This window comes from Diceros bicornis, chromosome 33 (genome assembly GCF_020826845.1).
Source record: "Diceros bicornis minor isolate mBicDic1 chromosome 33, mDicBic1.mat.cur, whole genome shotgun sequence".
NCBI classification, from domain to species: Eukaryota; Metazoa; Chordata; class Mammalia; order Perissodactyla; family Rhinocerotidae; genus Diceros; species Diceros bicornis.
The window spans coordinates 24,108,784-24,127,305 of NC_080772.1; the positions used below are offsets into that span (position 1 = coordinate 24,108,784).

At 39.1% G+C, this 18,522-nt stretch overlaps 1 protein-coding gene across 1 annotated transcript in view; it reads left to right on the forward strand.

Moving 5' to 3' along the window:
• KCNB2 (potassium voltage-gated channel subfamily B member 2) overlaps positions 1-18,522 on the forward strand; it is a 374,472-nt gene that overhangs the window by 22,833 nt on the left and 333,117 nt on the right. Inside the window, exon 2 of the mRNA XM_058528876.1 lies at positions 5,328-6,010. Within this exon, the coding sequence (XP_058384859.1) occupies positions 5,432-6,010 (579 nt within the window). The 5' untranslated portion in view covers positions 5,328-5,431. The remainder of the gene's footprint in view (positions 1-5,327; positions 6,011-18,522) is intronic.

Below are 18,522 nucleotides of genomic sequence, written 5' to 3' on the forward strand. Positions count from 1 at the left end.
ATCGCACAGGGGACTTATCCTGCCTTGCTACACTAAGGAAGTGTCACGTGTATGACATAATGGTAGTATTTTTGAGACTACAGTAAAAAAAAAAATCCCCCCCTCAAACCTGGGATCTCAAGCTGTAATTATGATGCCATGATGAGAAAGTTGTGTTTTGTCAGGTTTGGCCTCAAACGAGTGGCAGCATAATTCCACGCTGCTGGTAGGAGCACGGTGCAGCTGTGCAAAACGAGAATGTTTGTTGTTGTTTATTGTTCAACGAGTCGCTTTTTTCTCTAACAGACGAATAAAAGGATGTTTAGTACATTTGCACTGGCGGACTGATTGTTGCAAGCTTGACTTTCAGTTGATGGAAGGAGGTGAAATAAATCAACAAACTGCCGAATGAAAAGATTCACTGAGATTTTGCCCTTGACATAAAATTATGTGTTCGGTTTGTAACTATGTATCTAAATTCTACACAGTTGCATAATGTCTAACAGTTTAAACATTGAATTATTACAATTTATATTGTACTTATATACTAAATTGAATTACATGATTAATTCTGAATGGGTAAAATTATTATGGTGGACATAATTTCACTTGTAAAACTATATGTGAGAAAATGTAGCATCATATCCACTTTAATTACTAAAATTAAACACACAAATTTTGCAAGCTCTCAAGAGGGGCAAGACATAGTAGCTAACCCAGAGGGAACCAACAGATTCATCGTTAGAAGTAAAATTAATATGGCAGAAAAGAACATTGATTAAAAATGAAAAGTTAGGGGCTGGCCCCGTGGCTTAGCGGTTAAGTGCACGCACTCCACTACTCGTGGCCCGGGTTCGGATCCGGGCGCGCACCTACGCACCGCTTCTCCGGCCATGCTGATGCCACGTCCCACATACAGCAACTAGAAGATGTGCAGCTATGACATACAACTATCTACTGGGGCTTCAGGGAAAAAAAAAAAGGAGGATTGGCAATAGATGTTAGCTCAGAGCCGGTCTTCCTCAGCCAAAAGAGGAGGATTAGCATGGATGTTAGCTCAGGGCTGATCTTCTTCACAAAAAAAAAGAAAAGAAAAAAAACAAAAAAAATGAAAAGTTAAAATATAGAAAATCAACTAAATACTAAATAAAATAAATGAAACTTTTATGATGTTCTGAAGGTAGTCTGTTTCAAGCTCTGATAAATATTAAAGGGTTCTTGAAATGAGATATTAAAACCACCTTTTCTTAAGAAACTAGGCATGAAAAAATGTTTTCATTGACTCTGAGGTAGTATGATATGTTCATTTCTGTCTAAAGTAAGGATGGTGATTGGAGGGGGAGGGTCATAAAGGCCACAGAAGCATAGTGGGAGGAAAAACTTAGCCAAGTGTCATAGGAAATCAAAGAATTGTAGGCATGGAAATGCCATTATTTAATGGGTGAGGAAACTTCAGTCCAACCAGAAAGCTGAGGGGAATGCAGAAAGCCAGCCCAATTGAACCCAAAGCTCCTTAGCCCCTTTTGTCATCTCAGACAAACTTCCATAAAAAGCAACTCAGTTTAGATGTTTTTCTCTGGAGAGAGACATGGTCTTTTCAGCTCAGGAGATTTTCATATTAAGGATATAGAAAACTTTATGAATTATGTACAAGTTTGAAAACAGAGTTTGGTTTGTGGTTGGTTAAGAAGGGGTGGGCTAGAAAGATCTAGGGGAACAGGATAGGCAGAGAGGGAGAGGAACGGAAGAAAGATAAGAAAGGTGTGAGGAAGTCCAGACAGGGCAAAGGGGGAGAGAAAAACCACAGAGGAAGAGAGAGAAGGGAGAATGACAGGCAGACAGAAAGGCTTGGTGAGTTGCAAAGGTCCTGTTGATCAGGGCTTATGCTCCGCACTGTACTTGAATTATAGGCTTCCAAATGCGACCACTTGTTTTCTACCACTATTCTGAAGGCTTGATTAACTCTCTGAACACTATTCACACTCTTCAACTGCTCAAGAACTTATGCCTTTGAGCCTCCACTCTTTTATCAGGTAACAAGCAGAACATTCTGCCAAGGGAGAATGAAAATTTTTAACTATAGTAAGAATAATCAGAGCAGATCATCTTTAAGTCTTAAGAAAATCAAATCGACAGGCCACATTCCCTCATCCTGTTTCTCTACCCCCACTTTGAAGAAAGGGCATTGAATTTCAGTCTGTCTTTTATTGTGGGATTTGTAATCAACACTAGATTTCTTATAATAGTTCTTGATCAGTAAAGAAGATGTTTTGAAATTTAAGTCTTATGACCTCTCTTCATTTGAGACACACAGTCTACAAAAAGGAAAATTCACTATAAGTCATGGTGTGAAATTATTTAAGACAAACAGTGACCTACCGGGGACTATGACATGGCATTTATGCTTTCAGTAATGACTTTTACAAGAAAGCAAGTCACACCAAGCCCTTGACCACAGACATGAGATATTTGTGTCACACTGGAGTTTGCTGTCACTCTTTCTGGAAAACCTCTTATCTGATATTATAATCAGTTCAAAAACCATTTATCTTCTTTACATTAATAAGCGACATGATGTTCCAAAAAGAGTAAATTAATTTTATGTTGATTTGTAGCCAAATTAAAAATGGATTAGCCTTCCTGCTTATTATTCATGTGGATTGCTGAGATGTCATTGTATCTACAACCAAGTTATTTAATAGAGAACAGACATTCAGATTCACCACTGGACTTGCTCCATCTCTAATATTTTCAGCTGTTTTCCCTGATCCTAATATTGCTGCTCATTTTTTTTTTTTTTTTGCTGAGGAAGATTCGCCCTGAGCTAACATCTGTGCCAGTCTTCCTCTATTTTTTAGTATGTGGGACACCAGCACAGCATGGCTGCTAACAGAGCAATCTAGGTCCATGCCCGGGAACTGAACCCAGGCCACTGAAGCAGAATGTGCTAAATTTAACCGCTAGGCCACCAGGGCTGGCCATCAATTTTGTTTTAATGTACATAGTCCATTGTCTCCTGATTATGAAATTTGGACATGGGCATCAGTGGCATCAAAGACACATGCTATGAGGTGCGTGCTCTGTGTGGGTACAGTACTCAATAGAGAAAAGGTGGGACCCACAATTCCTGGCCTTATGTGCTTATAATCCATTTGAGAAGACAGAACATAGGCATAAGGAAAAAAGTTGAAATGCTAGAATTTATTCAATAGACATTAGTATAGCTTTTAATCCTAGTTTTCTTTCAGTGATGGGAACCCAAACTTAAGGAAAAATATGTGTTTTTCTTATTCTATTCAGATATACCTCCCTGTACTGAGCACTTCACATAAAACGACCTCATTTAATCGTCATAATACTGCCTATGAAGTTGATGCTATTATCCTCATTTTGTAGATTAAGAAATTGAGGCTCAAAAAATTTGTTACTTATCCAGTCATTGTAACTCTTCTTTATTTTTGTAAAAAATAGGCATTTTTGTCACCTGTGATGCAAGTGTGTATAGGTTTAAAATATTTCTGTAACTGTTGAAAAATATTACAGAAATTCAACTACTCCCAATTCAACTATATTTATTGGCCATATTTGAAATACTTCTTATATAGTCCATCTATATTTTTTTTATCATAAATTTGACTTATTTTCATTTGGGAGGATACTTGGTTTCCAGATGGAGAAATAAATTGAACTTACAGGAGTGGAGAAACCAGAGACATGCAGAAATTGGTGTGTATCTTAAAAGAGAGTTCTAATTATAAGGACCTCTTAAATCTAAAAGCTTTTCCCTTTGGTATAAGCCATTGACTGTGTGAAACATGGTGTTTTACATTAAAAGTGGTGGTTTGAATGAATTGCTTGAAGCTCCATGATTTTCTGCAAAAAACATTATACGGGAAGATCAAATAAGAAGATGCTTGCTGTTGCAGATCAAAATAATAGATCAACAAGGGAATCCTGGAGCAGTAATGTCTTAAAGAATTGGTACACAGGAGAAAAGAGCTGTGGAGCAAAAGAGCATAAACACACACATACACACATTCTGACATATACTATGTACACATAAGCATATATGCACATAACATATAAACATCGATGCATTTTAGTCAAGTCATCCAAATAACTCCATTTATGCTTTTTTCTGGCCGTATACATTGGCCCTACTAGATCTTTTGTCAGCTGTCTTGTGGGAAACAATTAAAGAATTGATTCATTATTTAACATTTATTAAACCCTCACAATATGTAAGCACTGAGGTCAATGATAAGGATATAATAACAGAGAAGATAGTCTTTCTCTTCAAGAGCTCCCAGTGTCCTGTGGGAAAGGTGTTATTACAGTGGTATGATGAAATAGAAGAGACATTCACAGAGAGTTTTGTGATCCTAGAGGAGGGATATCATGGAGGGCTTTCTGGAGGAAGTGATGTCTGAGCTGAGTCTTGAAGAGCAAGCAGCAGTTAGTCAAAAGGGAATGGGAAAGGTAGAGGCCCTTCCAGGACACAGCATGAATAAAGGCCAGGAGGTTGAGACAGAATGATGTGTGTAGTCTGGGGTTGTTGGAATATAGTGATGAGAGAGAGATGAGAGATGAAGGTGAAGAGGTAGGCCAGAACTAGTAGGGCTAACTGGACCTTATACTGCCTTTGTAGGGTTCAAAGCATGGCAAGGTCAAATTTCTATCTTATCGGATCATTCTAGTAGCTGTGTGGAGAATGGTTTTTAGGTAGCCAAAACCAGAATTCAGGATCTAGTTTAAGAGGCTGTTATTGAAATGTAGGCAAAATATGCTGAGGGTATGAACCAGCATCATAGCTCAAGGGGAGCAGGGTCTGGGTAGTGGTGGCAGAGGACTTAAGCAATATTTAAGAGAGACAGCTGGTTAGAACCTGGTGCTTGTTTGGGTGTGGATGGATGGATCAGGATCAGGATTCCCCGAGTGTTAGCGTGTGTGCTGCGTGTGGGGGTGTGAAGGGCCATCTGAGATGGAGAAGGAACAGGAACTAGTTAGCAGGTGGAGGTGTGTTCTGTTTAGTTTAAGGTGTCTGTGGTTTATCTAGGAAGAGTTGATCAGCACATGGATATTTTAGTCTAGAGCTTGAGAAAGAAGTCTCTGGTGACATACTGGGAGTTGTCCACTATAGGTGTATAAAATTGAGTACACAGCCTCTTCTGTACAGGACACCATTGTCTTTTCCTCCCTTCTTATATCTTAAAGCAAAGATTTATATCTCCATAAATACACAGTAATATACCGCCTGGTTGTGCATAAACAACAGAGCGATCTCACAGAATAAGAAATGCTTTAAGCAAAATGCAAGTAACCAACCGGTGGTTGTTGCTTTTTTCCAGTTGGGTCGGTGGAAATGCCTGCCTCAGAGGGCTGTCACCTCAGTTGACCTTCCCCTGGCGCATTCTCTAGAAGACCCTGGCTCTGCGGCTCCATTCAGGTCAAAATGGCAGAGAAGGCCCCCCCTGGCTTAAATAGGAAGACTTCCAGGTCGACGCTTTCTCTTCCACCGGAACCCGTGGACATTGTTAGGAGCAAAACGTGCTCACGGAGAGTTAAAATCAACGTGGGGGGCCTCAACCACGAGGTCCTGTGGAGAACGCTGGACCGGCTGCCCCGGACACGCCTGGGGAAGCTGCGGGACTGCAATACGCACGAGAGCCTCCTGGAGGTGTGCGATGACTATAACCTGAACGAGAACGAGTATTTCTTTGATCGGCATCCAGGAGCCTTCACTTCCATTTTAAATTTCTACCGGACAGGGAAGCTGCACATGATGGAAGAAATGTGTGCTCTCTCTTTTGGCCAAGAGCTTGATTACTGGGGCATTGATGAGATCTATTTAGAGTCCTGCTGCCAAGCCAGGTATCATCAAAAGAAGGAGCAAATGAACGAAGAACTGAGGCGAGAGGCAGAGACCATGCGAGAGCGGGAAGGAGAAGAGTTTGATAATACCTGCTGCCCGGAAAAAAGGAAGAAACTATGGGACTTGCTGGAGAAACCCAACTCATCAGTGGCTGCAAAGGTATGAGAAGCATGGCGTTGCTTTCCTGTGGGTGGTCAGAAAAGGTTGTTGCCTACATTCTAGAGAGTGGAATTTTCTTCATGTAAGATGTTTTGGTAAGACAGAACAAAATGGGGCTACACAGACAGTGAAAAGTACTTTCTAACATCTTGTTTTGTCAAATAGAGTTATTCTTCCTGTGTAATGTCATAAAATGGCATTACTCTTTCATAGATATGATTATTATGTAGGAACAGGCCTGGGCAACAGAGTATCAGAGAGTTCTGGTTTCCTTGGTGCTGTATGGGGTTGGTGTCTTGGGGGTTGACGAGAAAGCACTAGCTCAGATTGGTCAGGCATGGAGTCTTGCAGATGGCTGGGACCTGGGCTCGATCCTGAGTAAACACAGGTGCCATCATTGAAAGTAGAGGAGGTACCTCCTGGCCTGGTTCTCTAGAGGTGCAGGGAAAGAGAGGAGAGTGTGGCCTCATGTAGCTCAGAGGGCTGGAGGGCCACATGCGTGAGGAAGGGGCTGTCTTATTAAGCTGTGTAAGGAATAAATCAGTGTCCAGAATGCATCCATTTACATGCCTTTGTGAAGTGTACTCTGACAATGCTGTTTCTGACTGTTAGTGTATAGTATTTTCCACAGTTGAGGTATTACTGTATCTCAGAGTTCATAAAGAGTTTGCTAAAATGAAGGTAAATTCATGTTTCCATTGTGCCTGCATATATCTGAATCTCAGAATAATTTTTTTCCCACTAATTTCAGTATTTAATTGAACTGCATGATTCTGTTTATCTAAATTTATTTAGAGCTTTGAAGGTTAGCTCAAACTGATTTTCATCCCATATATTTAATTCTGTATTGCAATATGAATTATAAGTAAAAAGTCAAGAATCATCTTTAGCTGCAGAAGCATAGTATTAATATTTTGTGCATATTAGAAGAAAATGGAATATGGAATAGAGAAGAGAAACAATTGTGTCATCTTATGAATTCTTTAAATTACTTAAAGTTTTTTCAATTATTCTTTCTGATAAACAGTAAAGATTACAGAAATATAATAGACTATATGTGCCTTTTGACTGGAAATTAAGATTCTACACGATAATCTACAACATATAAACAATGTAAATTATCAGCTTAATGCAGATGATCATAAAACTGCTTCTTACACTGTTTGGTATGTCTAATTTTGCATCTTGTTGGCTTCTAAAGGCATTTTACTTTCCAGCTAGGATATGGAACTAAATGAAATAAAATGTTGTACATAATGAGGAAATGCACATTTGTGGCAAATGAAAGATTTCAACTAGGTCTTCTTGTAGTTATGAATAATTTGTTTACTTTTGTTTTACTGGTAAGAAAGAAATAGATGTGCTACATTTGTGTGTTTTGGTTGAGAAACGTTACTGCTGTTTCCAGTGTCAAGTGTTTAGTTATATGTTTGAGTTACTACTGAAAATATGAAGTGAAGTTTGAAGATTAATGAGATAAACTTCGGATGTAAGGGAATATTTTGATGTTAAATTAAGTCTTTCAAGCCTTTAGACAATTGAGGAGTAAATCATTGTTCCACCAAAAGTTCCAGAGGGAATTAGCCAACTATGTAAAAATAAGCAGCTAAATCAAAGAAAATTTGAAAGGTTAATGTGGTTTATATGCTGATAACAGCCTTATTAACAAGTATCCAAATTTAAGTACTGTTATAGAAAAAATTTTAAAATATAAATGTATTTTTTTCTGACTAATTTCTAGTAAGGATGGAATAGGGTCAATCACCTGATTTCCCAGCTGAAGAAGTTATTTAATCTCTAAATTTTAGAAGAAGCAGCCATCTCTTGATCTCTAAGAAGGTAATGTTGATAATGGCCTATTACTATATACCATTGTATACCCCCATGCATCAGACAGATTATTTAAACGTGCTTCAAATTATGTATGTACAGATAAGATAGCTACCTATGATCTATACCCAGTGGCTAAGGACATCAGTTTTGGAAATTTTATGTAGTTAAAAATAATAAATTTGTTTCCCAATTATTAATAAAGCTAAGCAAATCCTTGCCAGCCTAAGTAGATCCTTTACTAAATTTTCATAAAGGATTTATGTTTGTTTATTTAAAAATCTACATTTTCCTCTCTGAATAGTGAAATATTATGGAAATGACTTACATGTGATTATATAGTAGTTTAGGGAAAGTATTGTTCATTTGTCTGAGGTTGGAAGCCTTTTAAAAATAGCTCTGATGTCTTGCGTAAACCACTGCCTTTTCCTGTACTCTTCTCAAGTCGTATAACTTGTTATTTTTCCAGAATAATTCTTGGTGAGGGGAGTGCTAATACTAGGTATGTGTGCACAGTATTTTTACAACTTAGGGACAATGAGTTTTGTCAAAGCTGCAGTAGAATGATAACGTTAGCCCTCACTATTTATATTATGGGTACATTGGGATCCTTCTTAGGGAATGAAGCTCTTGTGTAGGAATGCTCGGAATCTGTGTGTTTTTCCTAACTTGCTCAGGAGGTAAGATATCTTTGGAGGAGAATGTCTGTTTACCTTGCTGTTACAATTACTGCTTATTTAGTTTGGTACTTCATTTGAAGATATATAGGATGCTTTCGGTGTGCTACGTGCGTTAAAGTAGGCGTGTAGAAAGACAACCCCTTCTCTCCAGAATTTACTAAATATTCTCTTAGCTTAAACAGGGATTTCGTATCCTTGAAAATATTTTTTTTCTCTTTTGGTTTTCTGTATTTCATAATTTACCAATAATATTTCTGTAATAAAGAAAGTATAAAAGTTATGAGGTTACTTGCCAAATCTCTAGCATGGAAAGAAAAACGACCTTTTCTATTAAATATTTCACAATAGGTTAAAGTATCTGTTCATTGACATGGAATAAATACTTAACAATCACTTAAGTAATATTTGTTTAGCCCATGCTATGTGAATCCGCTATGATATACAAAATTATTGCAAGGCCCATTGACCTGACCTCTTTCAAGCCTTTAGGCAATTGAGGAGTAAATCATAGTTCCGCCAAAAGTTCCAGATACTTTGTCTCTGGGTGTGACCCTGACAATCACACTTTGGCTCTTACAGAACATGCTTCTTGGTGTCACTTCTATTAATTGAACTTTCTGGTATATTAATAACTAAAAAAATGCCAAAACAGAGTTTAAAAATGTGGTATATTTGAAATGTCTATATTTAACAATTTAACATTTTTACACATACACAGAATACCATGAAATATGATTGCATTTTTTACAAAATAACGACAGGGCTAATAGTTTTCTGTGAGGTGGTGTGATCTGGTAATGCGACACGAGTTTGGATCTGTATGATGGACTTTGTCTTCTTTCAATCTTGCCAGTGTGTCTTGGTGACTGTCTATATACCCTCATGTAGAGATAATGTATTAGAGCCTATTTGTGACTGTGGGGCCCAGCCAAAGGGACCCAGGGGATGGCTGGCACAAATCTCTGGGTTACCATGACATAGAATTGCTGGCTCTGGTGTGCCTTTCATAGGAAGATGCGAGGGGAGGAGATGGGCTTAACTGGCTGCCAGTTTCCTGGGCAGTGAATTGGAATTAGACTTGATCCTGTACCTCTTCCCGCCCTGGGCAATTTAGTGAGCCTCTGGATTGGAAACATTTTGCTCTCTTTTCTTTGGCCTCTTCCCAAAGGAACTGCAGTTATCTATTCCCCTTTAAAATATCGTGTACCGCGACTTCGTCTAAGGGGTGTTTTGAAAGCATTTAAGGGGATGGTCCAATGGCGTGCAGTGTTATCAACCTTTGGGATGAAACAACACCCAGGAAGGATCAGAGCCCACCTGAGAGCTGACAAAAACCATACATCGCCCTCACTCTGGATATCCGTAGAAGGACAAGAACAAAGGAAGTCACCAGGTCTTCAAGCAAACCCAGTTAGGAATGGCTGAGCCTTCTGAGGCAAGCCTCAACCCCAGGCACGTAAGTGGCCGTGGCATGCAGGACGATGCTGGCCAATAGGCCCATCTCAAGTGTCAGGTCAGGACACTAGACTGTAAGCAGCCCTTATTTGATAAGAACAATGTAAGGCAAAACCTGCAGAAATACATTTCTGTTCATCTGAACCACTACAGTGAGAGCCACCCAGCAACCCTGTTGGGCAGGGTCTGGGGTCGAGTGGGGCCACTGTTTATTATCTGCTGCTCTCTCCTCAATTGCCCTAATTACCCACAGCTACCACTTGTTTACCTAAGGACTCCTCCCTTGTGGTTGTACATTTTTTTTCCATTCTCTCTCTCCTCCTTTCCCCTCCTTCCCTCCCCCCCTTACCTCTCTCTTTCCCTCCCTCAAGAAAGGGACAATGATTGACTAGAGAATTGTTTTTCGATCTTTTTTCATTAATGGCCCCTTAAGGAGAAAAATTAAGTTAAATTTAAATTCTTCCTAAAGAGACAAACTAAATACTAAAGAATAAGATTTTGTCAGGTAGGGTGGAGCTTGGAGGGCTACAAACTATTGTACTAAGATTTTTTTCACCCCTCCCCACAAGCACCAGTTTTCTCCCCCTGGCAGCGACACTGCTGCCGTGGACAATGCACAGAGTGGAGGACAGGAGATGACTGTGTTTCCTGCCTCTGCTCATTACCTCCCCATCGCCAGATGACCATCATCATTGGCATGGCGCAGCACAGCCCCTAAAGCAAGCCTGGGAAAGGTTGGGAGACCTCAGTCATCCTTGGATCAAGAGGGGAGCCAGTGGTGGCAGACGTGCGGTCTGTCCCTGGAACTCCAACTCTCTGGAGAGCCAGAGGTCAAAGTTCTGAGTTCCTCAGAGGATAGTGCCTGTTTGGTTACCCTGTTGATGATAACTCCTTGAGAACCACACTCCCTCTTCTAACTGAATTAGAGTGTGGGCCTCTCAAGTCATGGAAATAGTAAAAAGAAAATAAATCCAAATAAAACAAAAACTCCTGTGTATTCGTGAAGGGGAAAAGAATGCATAACATTCTCATTCTATTTATAGTTTATAGATTATTCTAATGCTTTGAATGAAAAAAAGAAAGGTATTGGAACAGAGCCATAAATTATTTCCATTTAGTCCAGGAACAGAGCTTGCACATCTTGTGCGTATATATACATACAGTCACGTGAACAACTCTGCCCATTCGAAATTCTCAGTTTAGCTTTCTGGTGACTTTCTTAGTGATGAACAGTAGCGGTAGCCATTAAAACCATCAATGGGCCCCAAAATGACCTGATGCAGTGTGAGCACACACAGCCGTCTACCTCCGTCGAGGCACCTCTGTGGACTGTGTGGTGCTCCGGTTCTTATCCAGGATTGCCAGTGGCCTCATTGGTGTGCCAGTCATGCTGTTTCTGTGTTGTTTGCTGTTTTCCCTTCTTGCCCTTTCCTTTCTAAATCCCAGCTGTACAGATTAGGCTGTTTATGCTCTTCTAATACCATAGCATAAGAGTTCAGAGGTGCTCACAGGAGAGACCTTCAAAGAACGTGTCCAGTCTGTGGATGGTTAGTGTGGAGACGTGATTTTTTCCTTTCTAAAATATAGCATCCATGCAGACTAACTGGTTGAAAGCCTGGAAGAAATTAAGTGTAAAAAAAATAAAACAGATAAGACAGAAAACTTTGGGTTTTGATTAAAGTGTCTCAAATATTCCATTCTTTAGCTCCAGTGGTCCTATTTCTAGTTCTGGGCTTCTCTGCTTTCTCCAAAAGGCTGCCCTGAAAATGCAAACACTCTGTCCACTTGGCCTCATTTGATGAGGGAGAGAAGGGCGAGAAAAGAGGAGGAAATTGATAAAAAGCTCACATCGCGTGTCTTCTTACCTAGGGTGCCATAGATCTTGGTTTTACTGAGAATGCCCTGGGTAGTGCCTTTTGTCCTAGGCTAATTATTAACAGTTTCTCCTTTCACTCGTAAAAAGTGTTCGAGTTTCAACAATGAATTATATGATCACCTTACATGTGAATATTTTTGAAAAAAAGAAATTATCCAAGAATCATGCACTTTTCATTTCCTCTTTGCTTCTTGGTTGCATTTGAAGAGGGCCAGTCTTAATTTTCAAGCAAATTTTCCATCTCTTTTGAAAAAAGTTTGGTTTCTATTAATATTAAAAAAAGACATTCAGATTCCTTTCAAGCTTGATTTTTAAACCTCAATAAGTAATTATCATTTTCAAAGTAAAAAAAAAACAACGGAGTTCTTTCTACATTACCTAATGTTATCATAAAACAGAGTACATTGGCAGTATTTAAATATTCTGGTTTTGAAAATCCATGTACACTGCTTTGGGTATTAACAGATTTGTTTTCTTTAATTCAAATGAGAGACTTTATAAAGAGAATGATGTACTGTTTTAGGTCAGCATAAGTATTATGAAGGAATGGTCACAATATTTAACACTGTGCTTTGGAAGACTCTAGAAGGGTTTGAATAATGTTTTGGATTAAGTGTTCTTATCTGAGCTTTACCTCTCATTTTAAAAAAAGAAGAAAAACAAGTGCTTTCCAAATGCTAAGAGTTTTATTTATTTATTTATTTTTTGTGAGGAGGACTAGCCCTGAGTAACATCCGATGCCAATCCTCCCCTTTTTTCTTGAGGAAGAGTGGCCCTGAGCTAACATCGGAGCCCATCTTCCTCTACTTTATATGGGACGCCGCCACAGTCTGGCTTGCCAAGCGGTGTGTTGGTGTACGCCCGGGATCCGAACCTGCGAACCCCTGGCCGCCCAAGCGGAGTGCGCGCACTTAACTGCTTGTGCCACTGGGCTGGCCCCCAAATGCTAAGAGTTTTATAAGAAAATTCACCTGGTCCATATGCCTTGACCTCAGATACCTTCCCCATAATATTTACTTTTAAGCATTTATGCTATCTACTGGAACTTTGCCCTGAAAGTTTCATCTAATAATTGCATGCAAGTCCGGTCACATGACTCCTTTGATTCTTCAAGGAGATGGTAGTCATTGCCTGATCCATATTTATTTATATTATTAGTATTTAACTTTCCCCCCAACATGTTAGAGAGTATCCAGGTCATCCTTATAACTATCGGTTAGCATTGTGACGTGGTATGGATACGGCAGTTAGCTGCATTAGAACTGAAGGTGAGAAAATGCTATTTTGAATGTCTCTGATCTTTTCCCTTTTACTAGCTGCTTTTATATCTCATAGAAATATTTGACATGTAGAATTAAATGAAATAATGTCTTCCAGAGAACCTGTTAATATAAGATTGTTTTTTATAGAAGGTCAAATTAACCAATTTTATTGAATTTTTAATATTACATATAAAATATTGAATATTTATTGAGTGTTAAATATTACATAAATTGTATCATCAAAAATAAAAAGCTTTGGGGCTGGCCTGGTGGCACAGGGGTTGGGTGCATGTGCTCAGCTGCGGCAGCCTGGGGTTTGCAGGTTCAGATCCCGGGCGCGCACCGACACACTGCTTGTGAGGCCATGCTGTGGCAGCGTCCCATGTAAAGTGGAGGAGGATGGGCACGGATGTTAGCCCAGGGCCAATCTTCCTTAGCAAAAAGCAGAGGATTGGCAACAGATGTTAGCTCAGGGCTAATCTTTCTAAAAAAAAAGACAATCTTACAACTTAAAATATGGTTGAAATTCATAAATAAAATTTGTGTTCCTGATTAGAAAAATTTACCTATCTGACCTTAGAGAACATTGTTAACCAACCCAAGGTAAGAGTCATTCTGAACCTGGAGGACTCTGTCTGTACCCATGTGAATTGACCATTGTGATGAAGAAAGATATTTTCAAAATAATTAACAAAGTTGATTCTAAAACAGTTACTGGAATAAAAATTCCTTTTTGATCAAAGCATGATTACATAGAAAAAACCTACAGCTGCTAATGTACAATTCATGAAGTTACTGTAGATTACAGTAGCTTTTTGGTTTTGGCATTGATTTCGCATTGATGGTTGTATTCTATTTGAGAATAACCCCAGAATTCCGTGACGTTCAATAATCTGTCCTGTGCTGAGGCATAAATCTGAATTCTGTATCATGTAAGATTGGTCTGTAGGAGCTAGTGACTTTGATAGTGAATGAGCTTAGCCAGCCACCTAGCACTGTTAGCCTAACCTAATTTGTTTTTTTTCTCTTCAGGACACATCCCTCATTAAAAAAATCCTATTTAGGTATTCTAAGAGTAACAGAAGTTTTTTAAGGTAGCAGTCAGCCTGGAAATTATTCTTTCCCACTGACAGCCTGGTGGTCGTTAAAACCCTTCCTACTTCTGTGGTGGAACAGAGAAAGATAAAGGAGGTCCCCCCGGCCATGACAGCTAGCACATTCCACACAGCATGTGGACCCTGGAGGCAAGCTGCTCTTGCTGTATCTATCAGCAACATTCAGCCCTTCACCCAACTTACTCTTTCCCCATATCTCCTGGAATATAGTTGAAGATGACTTTATGTAGAGTTTACAATCAGAACTTTGAAGGACTTGAGGAGACCAAGACCGCTCTGCAATTGCTATGTCAGCCTTCATACACAGATAGAACCAATCTAGAATAAAGGAGCTATCCATAGACCAACTGGGAACAGAGAAGTATAGTGACTGGCACAGAGACAGGTAATGGAAAAGTAGAAGAGGAAGACGTTTGCTCTCATCCCGCTGCACTTTTCCAGGAGGCATGAAAAGCTAACGTCAGAACTATATCAGACTTTGCACCTATGCATTGTTTAGTTTTGGCTAAACATCTATGTTTAAGTTAACTCCTTTGTTAACGCGTAAAAATGAATGGATTTTTTCCTCTTAAATCATCCCCTTTAACTTCTTTATAAAACTTTAAGTGAAAGAACTCTGGGTATTACTAAGAACAGTTACCTGAAGTGAGTAGACCCAACTGATGCTTGTAGTCAAGTGTCTGTGTCTAGGATGGGTGACCCAGGTAGCGGCAGCCCTTACCAAGTGGTACCTGAACGAGGTCTGTTCTTGTGTGTATGTATATGTGTGTGTGTGTGTGCGCGTGTGTGTGAGAGAGAGAGAGAGAGAGAGATACATGTTACTCATACACACTGCCACCTCTCCATTGGACCATATTATGTTAGAAAAACCCACCTGCACAAAAATGCAATGCAGTTCAACCCGTATTTGGTAATTTAGGGTAGGTGTAACTTCGTCATCCAAATAAGACAGCTCATTCAGAATATAAACTTCTGTGATAACCTGATCGGCCATGAAGTCCATGGAAAGTGCTCTAATGGTCCAAGAATAGCAGGAGGAAGTATTTTCATTAGTCTCTCAGGATTTTGTTTCAGAATGCTAGAGGTCATTGCCATCCTGGATTTCACGCTTTTGCTTATGTCTCGGTGAGTCACTCCTGACACAACCACAAGTGTTGAATGTCACTTTAAATAGCTTCTCTAGCCTATGCCGCAGCAATGCCAAGGACAGCCAAGTAATACCCAAATAGCTCCAAATGGGGTTGCTTGGTTGTGTCATTCTTCACTGAAACGAACCTCAGGATATTTGCACATGAGTGAAAGATCTTCCGGCCTTCCAGTCATTGTTTTGTCTCTAATTAATATAAAATCTAGAGTGCAATTTTGAATATTGAAGTACAGTTGTCTTATCTGGTGTCATCTAAATTTAATCATCAACCAAATGTGTTCCTCAAATTAGATTTTCTTTAAAACATTCAAATTTTAATTGACATCTAAGAGTTACCTCTGTCTCTGGTAACATTTTGTATAGAACTATCTAACTTGTACGTTGGTAGCTGAGCATGGAGTTTCAACCAGAATTTGGTTGGATTGAAAAATAACTCAGTGCCACTATCTATGAAGTATAGCAATAGATTTATGCTGTGATGTATCTCGTTAATAGAATGGAGATTTTCATTTTGGGAGACGAGCAAGAGGCCCTGCATAATATCCTTAAGGTGAGCAACCTGTTCCATTTCAGTGAGGTTTTTAGTTTAGAGGCAGAAAAACATTGGTAGGCAATCTTGTTTTTTAAAAGGTGATAATTTGCTGTACTACAGATGGAATGAACTACAAGTGCAATGAAAGAAAATATGAAATAGTAGGCTAGAATCTAGTATAACATGAATTTGCTGTTACGTATTTGCTATGTAAAAAAGCTAGCACGTTTTATTATATTTCTTAATAAATTCCACAGGTATGAAAATTATTGTATTATATAAGTAAAGTAATTGCATTATGATTAGTATTAAAATTCAAAACAAAAATCTATTTTAAGCACTGGTCTTTATTTTTCAAACTCTAGCTCATGCGCTGTTATACATATTTTCAATTGCACAGAGTGTTTATGTAGTGCTAATCACACTTTCTTTCAAAGTTTTGTGTATAGGTTATGCATGAGGTAGCTTAAAGTGTGACACACTGTTTTGATGGGCATATGTTAACAATATATATCAGGTACATTTATGTGCTTAAAGAAAAAAACGTTATAGTACAATTGAAAAAATTGTTTTGGGTTCTGTATTTACTGCCTTTGTTAAGTTATCTAGCGTATGCCAAAGCGTCGATGAACTTTTCTACTCTGCTGCACTTTGATGCATACATCTAACGTTGAGTCTGAAGATTAGATGACAGGTCTCTGCTGTTTATCAGACCTTCTGACCTGGGTGTGATGGGGTGGCTTCATGGTATACTTTTAGTACAAAGAAGGTTCTACAAGGCACCATATTGCCACCAATGGGAACTCTGAAAATATCCAAATGCCTTTCTTACTACAGCTCAGCCCAGTGAAGAAATGTCTTTATTACTTCTTCAAGCTTTTATTTTCTCTCCATCTGGGAAGGCTTACCTTCCCCTTCTCTTCTCTACATGCCTGCTTCTCAGCTCCTTCCCTCAGGTTGGCCCTTCCAGAGGAATGTAGAAGGAAACCCATCCCACTGCCCACTTCACATCCAGCCCTGCTGGTCGCCTCAAGAGCCCTCCTCATCAGAGGATGGTTTGGTTATACTTCATTGAATAACTATTTTTTGTGTGTGTGTGAGGAAGACTAACCCTGAGCTAACATCCGATGCCAATCCTCCTCTTTTTTCTGGGGAAGATTGGCCCTGGGCTAACATCTGAGCCCATCTTCCTCTACTTTATATGGGATGCCACCACAGCATGGCTTGACAAATGGTACATCAGGGCGTGCCCGGGATCTGAACCTGTGAACCCCGGGCCACCAGAGCGGAGTGTGCGCACTTAACCACTGCGCCACCAGGCTGGCCCCAACTTTTTTTTTTTTTTTATTGAGGTACAGTTGACATACAGCATTACATTAGTTTCAGGTGTACAACATAATGATTTGAGATTTGTATATATCGCAAAATGATCACCACAATATTATGTTAAGTAAAGTAAGCCAGAAAGAGAAAGACAAACACTGTGTGATCTCACTCATATGTGGAATATAAAACAACACATGGCCAGAGAAAACTGTATTGTGGTTACCAGGGGCAATGGGGGTTGGGAGTGGGCACAAGGGGTGAAGGGAGACATACATATGGTGATGGACAAACAAAAATATACAACCCAAAATTTCACAATGTTATAAACTATTAAAACATCAATAAAAAAAAAAAGACATCCAAAAAAAAAATATCACCACAAAAAGTCTAGTTAACATCCATCACCATACATAGTTCCAAAAAGTTTTCTTTCCTGTTATGAGCACTTTTAAGATCTATTCTTTTAGCAACTTTCAAATATGAAATACAGTATTATTAACTATAGTCACCATGCTGTACATGAACAACTATTGATTTTCCATTTAATTTCTTTGGCTCTAATTGGATTTCACATTTGTTTTTAGCCTCGTTCTAAATCTTTTTGTGAAATGATATCAACTTAAATTATAGTGAAATTGAATGTAGTGAAGAGTCTAAATGAGAGAAAGTAGATATACCTAAAAAATCTGGACTTTGTTTTGTCTTCAGTTTATGAATAGCTATTTGTTTTCCTTTATCCCAAAGTATCAGAATCCGAGAGTACGTAGACTTTTTTCTTCTCGACTCTTTAAAATCAGTATAGAGATAGTACTTTTCCTCTCCTTCTGAGAGAATCTGATTCTTCACCCACCCTGTGCCTTCCCTTAATCCATGCGCTCTGGCTGTGCAAATTAAGCTGGTTTTGCTTTCCACCCCCTCATAATAGTTGTTACTATCCCCAGAGACTTCTGTTTTGAGCAGAAATTCAACTCTGGGGGAAGAGACTGTGGTTAATTGATCCCTGATACAGAAACAGATACTTTGCACAAGGCTACATTAGCTTCTGTTTTCAAAGTCCTCTGTGAGGTACAGCTATAACTTCCTAATATCATCAGAGCGTTCTTGTAACACTTACCCTGTCTTCTTATTCTGAGACCAGCTCTTTTCTAACAATACGGCTTCCTTCACAACATGGAAAAAAAAGAACCTTGTTCCCTGCAGTCCGGAGTCATGAAGTAAAGGCCACATTTTCTTGTCCCTTTAATAATTAGTGTGACCTTCCTCAAAGAGCAAGAGGGGAAGAATTTATA